The sequence below is a fragment of the Ovis canadensis genome, chromosome 22 (assembly GCF_042477335.2).
Source record: "Ovis canadensis isolate MfBH-ARS-UI-01 breed Bighorn chromosome 22, ARS-UI_OviCan_v2, whole genome shotgun sequence".
Taxonomy (NCBI): Eukaryota; Metazoa; Chordata; class Mammalia; order Artiodactyla; family Bovidae; genus Ovis; species Ovis canadensis.
The window spans coordinates 22,336,829-22,350,046 of NC_091266.1; the positions used below are offsets into that span (position 1 = coordinate 22,336,829).

General features: G+C 36.5%; 1 protein-coding gene across 3 annotated transcripts in view; it reads right to left on the reverse strand.

Moving 5' to 3' along the window:
- PRKG1 (protein kinase cGMP-dependent 1) overlaps positions 1-13,218 on the reverse strand; it is a 1,303,224-nt gene that overhangs the window by 47,247 nt on the left and 1,242,759 nt on the right. For 2 of the 3 annotated variants that reach the window (XM_069567846.1, XM_069567847.1), the window contains one exon: positions 5,078-5,174. In XM_069567846.1, the coding sequence (XP_069423947.1) occupies positions 5,078-5,174 (97 nt within the window). Of the gene's footprint in view, positions 1-5,077; positions 5,175-5,275; positions 5,908-13,218 lie in introns of those variants that run through there. The other variant, XM_069567848.1, reaches the window with a different exon arrangement.

Here is a 13,218-nt window from a genome sequence, read left to right on the forward strand (position 1 = left end):
TAATATCAATTTATCAAGAAACATTACTATCAGTTTACTAATAAACTGTCTTGCAATAGTTCATTTTATGAGAAGTGTACCAAAACACTTTAGGATATTTATGTCAGTGCCTTAATGTGTTGATCGTCTGTCTTAGAAATTCTAAGACATTCAGGAAGTCTTGCTCTTTGTTCCATGTGCTGAGCACATGTTGCTCATACTCTATGGGCTTACTTATTTCTTTGCATGATTGCCTGTCCCAGAAGACTGTGAGTCCCTAGAGGCAGTGGCTATTTTCTATTAAACTTTGTATGTCTCAGCAGAGAGCTGGCTACATAAATATAAAATAAATGATGCAGAAAGAATATAATCCAAGAAGACAGAGATCATGTTTTCCATATCACTGTTCCTATATTTTATCCAAGTATGGTGTTCTGGAGTAGGTTTGAAATGCTGACTAGATTAAATATTTAACATTTAAAGCAACCACCACATAGCACTGCTAGATTAATAAATTTGACTTGTATCAGTCTACTCTAGGGGCTTCCCTGGTGGCTCAGACAGTAAATGATTCTCCTACAATGCAGGAGACCTGGGTTCAATCAGTGGGTTGGGAAGATCCCCTGGAGAAGGGAACAGCTACCTACTCTAGTATTCTGGCCTGGAGAATTCCATGGACAGAGGAGCCTGGCGGGCTACAGTCCGTGGGGTCGCAAAGTTGGACACAACTGGGCGACTTTCACACACACAATCTACTTTGAAAATCAAGTGCCTCTCTGACAAGAGCAAATAAGAGTAAATTTGAAATGTGACCATAAAGGAATGAAATTAATTTTCACTTGTGATTTGTAAAAATCAATCTCCTTATTTTACACTTATGTCTTGTAAATTAAGAGGATTACATAGATGTCTTACAGCAATGCTTATAGCTTTAACAATTATGTCATACATTAAAAAAAAAAGTTATTTCACGGAAGGTGCTATTATAAATGGAATGTGATCTTCCGGAAAATATTCTGTAAGCAGGTAGCCCTGAATAAGTAAGAAAGCAATTCTTCAAAATAAAATATGTACAGAAAATAAAGCATATACCAGTCACAGAAAGGAAAGCAGTATAAATGACTTCCCAAAGATAATGGGTATGAATAAGACATGTCTGAGAGTAGTTGAAATCAGTTATGCTAAAAGTATTTATGAAATAGACTGAATAACTTAAGAACAGAACTCCCATTCATATAAGGCCTTTACTTCAAGCTTCTTGTCTCATCACTGAAGAAATATTTAAGTTTCTATTATTTTACAAAATTATGTTCTCATCTCTAAAAGTTGGCAGTAGATCATTTCAGTAATTCATCTGTCTGAAAAATACCCCTGCATCTAAATTCATCTAAATTGACATAAGTGATAAAATTAAAAAATGCTAAGAAGTGTTTGAAGGGTATTAAGCAAAATAACATGAACATGATCTGTATATCAAATGATAATAAAACTACACTTCTAACTTCTAATAGGAAATGGGGTTCATAAATGCAAATTTCTTAGTTCTACATACCCAATTCAAGAGTTTATAATCTTCTAATCTATATCTGGGAACATTTTTAAAAAGACTACTGTTATAAAAATTGTGGTAGTTTTTATAATGTCACTTATCTGATCAACATTACTACTGAAGTAAGGGTTGGTAGGTCCAAGGTATAAATATTATGTACTTGGTATTGAGAGAGTCAATTCCTAGGCAGGTTGATAAGAAGTCCGGGTGTCCCCAGGGAGAGAGGGGTCTGGAATTCTCAAGGAGGAGGAAAGGACAAACTTTTTTTCCCTCTACATTCCTTAGGATTATAGAACAATAATGTATCTTGCCTGAGGACAGTCTCTGGAAAAAAAACCTTCTGGCTAATCCTGTTATCTTAAAATGTAAATTATGGCAGTGGGTCTAGTGAGGTCTTTACAACCTCCAGACATTCTTTTGACTCCCTGTAATAAGTAGTCCAAAAATTGCATAACTCCATCGCTAACACTAGCAAGGGGGCACTCTTTCTGCCCCTTCTGATGTCTATGTCAGAAGCTTTCTCTATCCCTTTTATACTTTAATAAAACTTTATTACACAAAGGCTCTGAGTGATCAAGCCTCGTCTCTGGCCTCTGAACTCTTCTTCTCCGGAGCCCAAGAATCCCAGTGTCTTTCGTGGTTCAGTAACACATTCGCATGCATTACTCTGTATACATATGTAAAATGAGTTCATGTGAAGGATATACTGCATAAAATAGCACTCTATTTGCAGAGCGGAGTGAAGGGAAAAATTCTGTAATCACACCAGGACTGGGCTCTGTCTAGACCCACCTCCTCCCTATGCAGGGTGTGAGTCCTGCTGTAACGGGTAGTCTTTACCGTCTGCTGGTTAATTAATGGTAGCCATTAGAGCCTCCTGGGTGGCCACCCGTGTCCTCACCATGATTCCCTATCAGTATGTGTAATTGCGGTCAAAGGGTTGAGGCCAAGCTCCTAATTTTGGAATCACCAAATACATGTAAAAATGAATCATCACAGAGAAGAATATTTTTCATACCCAGTAATTAATATTATAGGATAGTTAGTAAGTGGTAAGAACTGGGGTAGTGGATTCTAGGGTAATAGTGATCACTGAAATGGCTAGTCTACATTGAACAGTGAAGATAACTTGGATATTTGGATTATCACACTTGTTCTGGGAAGTGCAAGATCACACAAGACGACATCACTTCAGAGGTTAGGGACATACCCTTCTACCTGGGATGTACTAGTTATACCTTATACCTAGTTATAACCTATGATTTCCATTAGTCTACAGACATTTGTGTAAAAGTGTGAAATAGAATATCCATGAGAAGAAAGTTAGGGTGAACTACTTCCAATTCCCCTCCTGGGATGAAGAGTATAATAAATATGCATGTACTCAACCATGCACTTGCATACAAACACATATAAATCGTGTCTTTTAAAACTGCATCACCTTTAAAATGCCCACTTTGTGTGGATGCACATGTGCGTTCAGTCCTGTCTGACTCTTTGCGACCCCGTGGACTGTAGCCCGCCAGGCTCTTCTGTCCATGGGATTTTCCAGGCAAAATTACTGGAGTGGGTTTCCATTTCCTTCTCTGGGGGATCTTCCTGACCCAGGGATTGAACTTGTGTCTCTTGAGTCTCCTGCATTGGTAGGTGGGTTCTTTACCAACTGTCTACTTTAAACCTTTCTTAATTGGGTGGGTGGTTGTGCCTCCTCACATTTTTGAGGGAATTTTCTAGAAGTTTTCCACTATCAGCTTGGCATTTGATTATGCAGCTTGAAGGGGTTTCAGTGTCTTTAAGTGATTTCTAAAATTTCAAAAATCCTAAATTCTTGTATTTCATAAAAGATCTCACCGGTAACTCAAAGGCTCCCAGTTTGAAGTTATCAGACCTTTTAGGAGACCACAGTCATAATGTTGATATTTTTATGGCCAACTAAAACAGCTCTTTTGTTGTACAAAGTCTTTAAAAATAATACTGAAGAAACTATAACAGACATAAAATTGATATCGAGAAGATTCTGTCCTTTATGCTGTTTCATAGAGAGAGGGGTTTAGACACAAAGAACAATATAAATAATCACACCAGACAACAAACACTTCATGGTTAGGAGTACAATGCTCTATGCTCTATGTCCCAACACTCCCCAGTGCAAAGATGTTCATGTATAACACTGTCATTAAGTCTTCACCAGCTATATGAAGTTATATTTCATCACAAAGTCAATATTTTTGAAAAATAAATCTAAGATTGCATTAGTTTAGCAGGGTTCAGAAAAGAAAGAGGTTTTTTTCCTAGGCCCTTACTTGATTTTCACTCCTATAACTGAAAATATTTGATCCTCAGAGGCACAGAATGAGTCAGGAGTGAAGTCAGAAGCACTATTACTGCAGTACCTCCAGCCAGTGTTAAGGGAAGTATAATGCAAGTTCAACGCAATACCTGATGGCTCTAAACACTTCTTGTCTAATATTTAAGTAAATAACATAGTTGTGCCTATCCAGCTCAAAAATCCCTACTGTAGCACAAATGGACAAACATAAAAATAGTTACTGTTGCCATCAAGATTTTTGGAAGGGGATTTCAAACTGCTTTTATGGAAGGGGATTTCTCCTGTCACCTGATGGCAACAGTAACTATTTACTGAACTGTGCAGTCTCAGGGAGTTCCTAACATACTGTACTGGTGTCTAATATCAGGGACTCCTCCACGTTCAGAAGAGGTAGACATTAATTGGATCCTCAAATATGGTTTTATCTACACAGTCTGGAAAGCAGCAACTAGAATACATTTTTTTTTCTAGTTTTGGTTGCAATGTGTCAGTTTTTAAACTTATATTTTAAACAGACACAATAGAACATGCTTTCATTTGGTTTACCCCACTTTGATGCAATGAGTTTAATGTATAAACTTATATCAAAATGTCTTATTCATCTTAACACTTAGCTGTGTGTGTGTACATAAAATAGAAATGTGTGTGAAATATATAAAATATTCAAACCATACTATCTAATACAGCTCTCTATATATGTACTGTAATCTCAATAGGTACTTATAACTACAGAATCACAGAGTAACTACACCATTTGCTTAATTTTTAAAGGAGTGGTGAGAATAATTATATGTTATATGCATAGGTATATACTACATGTAAATATGCTTCATCTCCATTTATATATACATAAATTTATATTTTAATTATTATGATTATAGAGTGAATAATTAAGTTAGTGAGCACTGCTCAGAACTTAGGAAGTAAATAAAGATCATAGAAGCTCAGCCGGGTAAAAAGTGCTTTATGACTCCTCATTAAGTAAATGTGTTTACCTTCCATTTATTATGAAGAGGTTTTCTAAAAAGTAAATTGATGTTTATTTTTTGTTTAATGATTACATATTTCACTGTTGAAAATAAGCTGATATGAAAGTACTGGTATGGATTTAGGAACAAGAGTAATGAATGATATATAGAGAAGAATAAAGAATCTTTAGGAGAAAAGAAATTAAAAAAGAAGACAGCACTTTCAAAAGCATTTAAAGAATGATTACCTACCAGTTCTACTCGTCCGAAACCTCCAACTCCAAGGGTGTCAATGATGTTGAAATCAGACAGCTTCAGGTTGGCGAAGAAAGCAGCTTCAGCTTCATATCTGGAGTTTTTGATGCGAAAAAATGGAAATTTCTTAGAGGTGCAAACACGAGTACCACGTACAACTGTACCGGAATGACATGACTGTGAAACAGGGTTTACCTGCTTAAATTCCATCTTGCTTTTAGAGTCTGCGTTTTCTCATACTCATAATTTTTTGTTTTTGGTCCCAGTTGTGCAGAATAACCTAGATTTGAGCTTGTTTTTTCAAAGTAGAAAAATACAAAGTACCCAGTGCATGCCAGTCATGGACTTATAAATCCAGTTATCAAATCAGAGTTACATCTCGGTGTTTTTCTACGCGTCTTCTTGTGAGCACAGACTGTTTGTGTAGTTCTTTTTTGGTTTTGTTTTGGATTGTTTGGTTTTGCTTGGTTTTGTTTTTGCCGTTCAGGTTTTGGATGGCAGTTTCTCATTAGGTTCCCTTATCCACAGGCTGGCAGTGGCTCCTATTAATAATTATTAAAAGCGGCAAGATCATTGAGGTCTCTGGAGCGCAGTCACAGCCAGGTTTTACGAAAACAGATCCAAAAAGCTGAGGACTGATGTGGAAATATCTGAAATGGATGGTTTCGGAAGCATATTCACATTCCTAAAAAGTGTCTTCCCTTCGTTTGTGATTACCCACTGACTCTCAGCTAGTAATCCCAGTGTCTTTAGGCTTGCCAGTTTCTTATATGAGTGGTGTGAAGGAGCACAGGCTAGCCTTCAAAAGTCTAACTCTTCGGACAGGCAAACTGGACCCACGCAAGTGGCCAAAATAAGTGTCTCCTGATGAGACAAGTGAATATGAGCTGCTTAAAATATCGCCTTGTTAAAAGGCCCTACTATTTTTAGAAAGGGCAGGAAGGCATAAAGATGATCCTCCCACTCGCTAAAGTCAGGTCAGGGAGTAATTCAGCTGTCTCAAAAATAAAGTATTTGAATAGCTATGTGTAATCCATGACCTTCCACCAGGCAGTACCTGATGCAGTCGTATGCTATAATAGACATGATGAACGTGCCTGAAATAATGATACTAACACAGCTTGTTTATGTCGGGTTTTGGAAAAAATTATCCACAGGCACGTTTGGTGTTAAGCTGTGCTAACATGTTAGCTATTCCATTATAATCAAACACAAATTCGGACTCCCCACTTGGGAGAAACGCGAACTAGCTTTCTAGGTGAGCTTTCAACAGTTTCCAGTTTACGAGGCAGTTCTGGTCTTTCACGCATCAATTCTTAAAAGACTCATGAGAAGGTAAAAATAACATTGCTTCTCCTTATTAGCTGATTATGGGAAATCAACTCCTTCCAGTACACCTCTATAAATAAGACTGCTAGTCAATCTGAATGCTATTTGTAGACTGATCTCATTGACTACACAATCAAGAGATCCATATAATACTTCAGGAGATGGTCTACTAGAATGGAACCTAAGCAACAAATGTGCATTTCTAGCATTCCAACGGGGTCCCTGCTTTTGGAAAATTAAAGCTCCATCCCATTTAAAGGGTCAATGGCACAGTTCACTCCAACAGGTGTCTAAAAGGGACATCTGTTGGGATCAGACCCAGTGACAGTTTGTATGTGTTCAAGCATTTCCTGGCAGTCAAATTCTTAATGACATTGTTTTTGAATAATATCCCATGTGCTTGCTAGATTTAGAAATTTCAGATACTAAGGGAATAAACTGTTTCAGACTACTCTGACACCATTTTATAGATTTACAATAAGGTGTTATTACTTATAGCTCTTGAGATGTGCCCCCCCCCCACCCACCCACATCCTTATGTTTGAACTCTGTAAAATTGGTCTGGAAATATCCAAACAAGTCATCTTCAGCCATTTGCTGCACATCAGAACTTCCTGAGCATCTTTTAGAAACCACTTAATAGGGGTCCCACCACAGGTCAAGTGAATCAGCGATTGATCCAAGAAAATCAGTAGTTTTCCAATGAGTCTGGAGTGTGATGCATTCATGGAAAGAGTATTGGGGACTCTTATCACTTGGTCTTGACTCCTATCCCTGTTGTCCTAGAACCATAGGAATGAACAATAGCTTTGTAAGGGCTAACACGGTTTAAAAAAATACATTGATAAATAAAGACATATACAGAACGCAAAACTTTACTAATTACTTTGCTATTATTTCTAGGTGAATTTTTAAAATACTTCCTTTAATTGGGTGATTTTTTTGTAGTGGTTGGTGAAATACCTTTTGAAGGGCACTTTGGTAATTGTGCACTTAATCCTTCATTCTGTTCCTACCGGCCTCAGGTCATGATTTTTGGGGAAGACAAAGAATGTAAGAACGCTGTCAGAGCACTTTCTTTTCCAAGCAAGGAAATGTTGTTGCTTAGTATTTCATGTCTTTTTTTTTCTCTTTAAGGTTACTCTTTAGGAAGTCTCTTCATCATGGAGACTCTGTACACCTTTCCTTTTTGAATAAATAGCTATGTTTTTTAACATGGAAATCACCATCTGAAGAGACATTTGTAAAAAAGCCAAACTAGAGATGCTTTAGCTTCTTTAGGTGTCTAACCACTCCAGCTCATAACGTGAAGGGATATTTTCATTCTTTCTTGTTACTTAGAAATTATTTGAAAATAACTTGAATACATCAGTTATGTTTTACAGCCCTTACAGTTGATGATTTTGAATGACAAAGGAGACAAAATAAGTTGGCTAGGTAAATGGCTCTTGTCCTATAAAACATGTTTTGTCTAAAGGACGTAAATGTGGAGCATGAGTTTGTAGCTTACTAACTATTGCAGCCTACCAGGTCCAAGGAATTAGGCCCAGACTCACTCAAATCTAAAATACATCTGTACAAAAGTGTTTATGAGAGGGACAGTTCCCTCTCATAAATACATATCAGTAAGGCAACCCTGAATATTTCTTGGAAGGACTGAAGCTGAAGCTCTAATACTTTGGCCACCTGATGCAAAGACCTGGCTCATTGGAAAAGACCCTGATGCTCAGAAAGATTGAGGGCAGGAGGAGAAGGGGACGACAGAGGATGAGATGGTTGATGGCATCATTAACTCAATGGGCTTGAGTTTGAGCAAATTCCGGGAACTAGTGAAGGACAGGGCAGCCTAGTGTGCTGCAGTCTATGAGGGTAGTAAAGAGTCAGGCACAACTGAGCAGCTGAACAACAGGGCATACAGTTCCTGATGTTCGACTGCTTAAAATCTGGCAAGAAGTAGGAAGTATATTTTCCAGTATTCCTTAACTTAGAGGTACAAATTTTTAAAAATAATACTATTATTTACAGTTGACCCTTGAACAGTGCAAAGGTTAGGGGTGCTGACCCTCCAACAATCAGAAACTCATGTATAATTAATAGTGGGCCTTCCATAGCCACAGTTTTCCCGTATCTACAGCTCCACATCTGCCGGTTCAACCAAGTGCATCATGTAGTATTTACTACTGAAAAAAATCTGCAGATCAGAGGATCCTCACAGTTCACACTCATATTGTTCAAGGGTCAACTGTATTGAATGAACAAATGAATACAAGTATATTCATTAACTTTTTAAACACAGGGTGAGAGCAATGGATTCTCTTCCTTGAAAGTGCAAATACTGACATACTCTGTGACTTCAAGGAGCTTACAAACCCTCAAAATAGGTTAACAACATGAAAATAACTACAACAAGAGAATAAGTGTGTGGGGTGAAATAGATAATATATCATTTCTTAAACATCATTGGAGAAGGAAATGGCAACCCACTCCAGTGTTCTTGCCTGGAAAATCCCAGGGACGGGGGAGCCTGGTGGGCTGCTGTCTACGGGATCACACAGAGTTGGACACGACTGAAGCAACTTAGCAGCAGCAGCAGCAGCAGCAGTATTTCTTAAACGTGCCTGACAATATGATTCACCTGGCGCTTTGATGATCAGAATCCACAATCTCTAATCTGTACAGGGTACTCTAACTAGTGACATATGGAAATTGTAAGAACTGCTAGAAAGAAACAAAGTTGCCTACACTTTCACCTTCTCTTTTCATTTCTCCTTATACACCAAAGGAAGTTCTAAAAGCAATGAGCATGTAAATAAAGCTGCAGCTGTAAAGATGATGAGACCAAGACACATATGCAAAATCTAGAAACAAAAATAATACTAGAATAATCTTAACCTATCTTTCTCTTCTAGTATCTCTTCCAAAACCACATCTCTTCTAGTATCACCAACTTACACAAATCAAGAGTAAGATTCAGATGTCCTTTATTATTCACAATTTTTTTTTTTTGCTGTTGCCATAGGTCAATGAATCAACTCTGTCATCATTTCAAGATAACAGAATTGGGTTCTAGTCTTTATGACTGATCACTACTATTAAGAAGCAAATGTCTCTTCTTAATAGTGAAAACAAAGTACAACCCAGGATAAAAATGTATGAAACTTAAAATTTTATCTTCATGTTGATAGTGCAATAGCAGAAATGGCTCAGTGTTAATTTACAAAGCAAATAATAGTAGATGCATTTTGAAAGTAAGGTCCAAGAATCCAAAGGGACATCCAGATGGGATACAAAAGCCAGTAACTAAAAGACAACGAAACAAAAGGCTAGTGCGGCCCTATTTACTCTAGCAAAATCTTTAATTTAAATCTGCTTCAGAAGTCTACTCTTAAGTGTCTCCAAGTAAAATCAAACAGAATCCTAGTATATTTTAACCCACATGCAGATCAGTCACCACTGCTTTCCTGTGCTATCTCCCCTTGGGTATATTTTTATTTCCTGTTGAGTTTAGTTTTATCAGACTTTGGGGGAATCTATAAAATGTTTCAGTAAATACACACAAACTCTCATCTATGACTAAGTTTTTTACTCTATAACTTTTAATAGTAAGATGAGATTCAAGGAGACAATGTTGATGCTAGACTTAAAAATAATGCAAGAGCACATCCTAGCCTACAAGCAGAAGCTCGTGACTTGTGATCCTGGCTCTGCCGGTGACTTAGGACTTCCAAGTCATGAATTCTTCAACATTTAGGCCTTTGCAACAGTATCAACATACACTTAAGTAAGTAGGGAGAAGTTGTATAGATATAGTCAGAATCCTAGCTTACTTAAACGTCCAGATGAATGCCTAGGAATCCTTTCACTTTTTATGTGATCAAAGAACATTAATACTTATAAACAAATATTTACAGAAATAGTTAAAGGAGGTAAGAAATCTTCAACAGTTAGCCTTAAGCACAAAATATATACCTGGTCTAGGACACACACAAGCTATAATGCTGGCCATCTACTGAATAAACACTTACTTTGGTACATGGGATTTTAGGCAGGACTAATTCCTGATTTAACAAAACTTGGCGCATTAATTTTTAATCTTGAAGAGCAAATACAAATTCAGCCAGACATTAACTATATATACAGAGAAAACAGAATTGAAAACTGGACCAATAATACTTGTTTAACACAGATGTGATCTGGGTTTAAACTACTGGGACTATCACCTCATTGTGCTACATTAACATTTTGTGAATATGAACATAGTTACTACATGTCCTATTCCCTGATTCTAAAATGTTTGGAATTAAATAAGCTTAGTCATTAAAAGAAAAATGGATAGTCCTTAAATCTGTAAGCAAGTCATCAGTCATCTCTTATGAATATAATTGTTTTATTTGAAAGTCTTATTGTTAAACTAACTTTAAAAGCAGAATCTTCTGACTTCATTAGAAAACTGTGAACTATTTTATTTTTTTAAGGTTTAAAAGGGAGTTATTTCCTGTTGAAATAATGTTTTTCAAATAACATTTTAATGAAAATCTATTATTACTATACGTTTTGGGGGAAAAAACTCTTTAAATATTAGAAACCCTATTCATATACTTCTAAACAAAAAGAAATGATCTTTAATTTTGTCTGGTTGTAAAGCATACAAGTATAGTCAGTGTCTTTTAGGAATGGTGGCAAAAACTTGAAGAAATAAAAAGTTTGAAAGTAACTTAATGAATATAAAGTATTTCATTATGTCAATTTTCTCCAGAAAGTATAATCTTTTCTTCAGGGAATTTGAGATAGCATTAGTTTGTTTTCTGTACTTTCAAAATTGTGTTTTTTCAGAAAAGTCTTTTTTTAAAGTACTTTAGCCATGAAATAGTTCTACTTATTTTTCAAATGCATTCCCTTGAGAAGATACAGCCAACAGGAATAGACAAGAAAATTGCATTACTCATATCTGCTGCCTAATAAGAATGATAGTAATGCAATTTTTTTTTTAATTTAAGAAGCACTTTCTTCCAAGGACTCTAAAATGTCTCTCATTTAATTTATCCTTCCTGATTCTCTGTGAAGATGGGATAACAGGTATTTTTACTTCTATTTTGCAACTGGGTAGACCAGCTGCTGCTAAGTGATTGATTTCAGTAATTAAGCACTAGAAGAACTGGAACTAAAAACCTTGGGCGTGCTTCACATTGTACCATATTTATATTTATTCTCTAAAATTTAATTTCATCTTAAGATAGAGAATCAGACAACTTTAAAGATGCTTTTATCTCAAAGTAGTAAGATACTATCGTGGTTCAAAATCTAGATCAACACCACTGAGAGGTCCTCTCATCCAACCTTCACATTTTAAAAAAATGAAAGAACTAAGTCCAGAGATAGCAAGTGACTTAGCCAAAGTCACAAAGGTGCAGGTGTAAGTGACTGGCATTTTGACTTACTATCTGTAATCCTTTTTACTATCTGATTCTATCATCACAGTTTTTTTTTTTTAAATTATGGTATTTGTAAAATAAAGGCAAACATATGTTATAAAATATATTTGAATAATATGCTATTTTGTTACACATTTACATCAAGAATGTGACTCCTATCTGAGCACTGATGCCTTCTTGTCTTTGATGTGGCCTGTGGGTGCGTGTGCTCTGATTAAGTAAAAGGACTCAGAATGAAAGTACACTGCTGCTCAAGAGAGAAGTTTTAACAATCCAAACATTAGAGCTGCATTTGTGAAAATGAGGAATAAGCTACCCAGCATTAGCCTGAAATATATTGACCATCATGCATTTTTAGTTATTCTGTTTTTAAAGAGAGTCTGTATAGTAATTTGAAAGGAATTTTAATTTTTCTGAAATAAGGCCCAAAGTAAATATATATTGCCATGAAAAAAACTAGCAAGAAAGGAATTAAAGATTTTCTTCTTATTGGTGTTTGTTACTTAAACAGAGTCACTAGCCCATAATAAAGTTATTTATTTAGTTATTCAGCAATTATTATTATTTATTTAGAGAATGCAGATACTTGCATGTATGTATTCAAAGAAGAAAAGCATGCAGTCTTCAACTTTATGCCAGAATAGTATTTCTTTCATGTAAGCGGGCAGCCATCAGAGACTAGTGACCTGAGGAAGTTTTCTCATCTCCGTGCATATTAACATCCCTCCTTCTCCCTTTCCTATGTCTCAGAATCTCATTCTGAGGCTTTTGCTTATGACTATGGACTAGGGCTTCTCTAGTCCATAGTCAGAGGGTAAAGCATCTGCCCACAATGTGGGAGACCTAGGTTCGATCCCTGGGTGGGAAAGATCCTCTGGAGAAGGAAATGGCAACCCACTCCATTATTCAGGCCTGGAAAACCCCGTGGACGGAAAAGCCTGGTAGGCTACAGTCTATGGGGTTGCAAAGAATCAGACACAACTGAGTGACTTCACTTTCACTTTTCACTTTTATGGACTAGGATGGTCCAGACTGGCACAGCAAAGGCCAGGAAGTTGAAGTTTAAGGGAAAGGAGGTAGGTAAAAATGATTCTTTCTGCCTTCACTGCTCCAGCTCCTCTGCTTGTGGAAAGCATCTCTATCCTCACTTATTGCCTCTTGTGCTCTGGAGTAAATATTCACTACAGCAGAACTTGCCTCCAATGTCCATGAGGATGGTGTTTGCCATCGATAACATTTCTAGAGAAGGGATGGGTAAAGACAGCCCAAGTTTTCTCCTCAAAGATGAAAATATCTTTTCTACCCCCATATTAAGAGCTCTTTCCCTTTTCTTATCCATTATTTTTATATAGAGTTTAAATATTGAAATAAATAAGA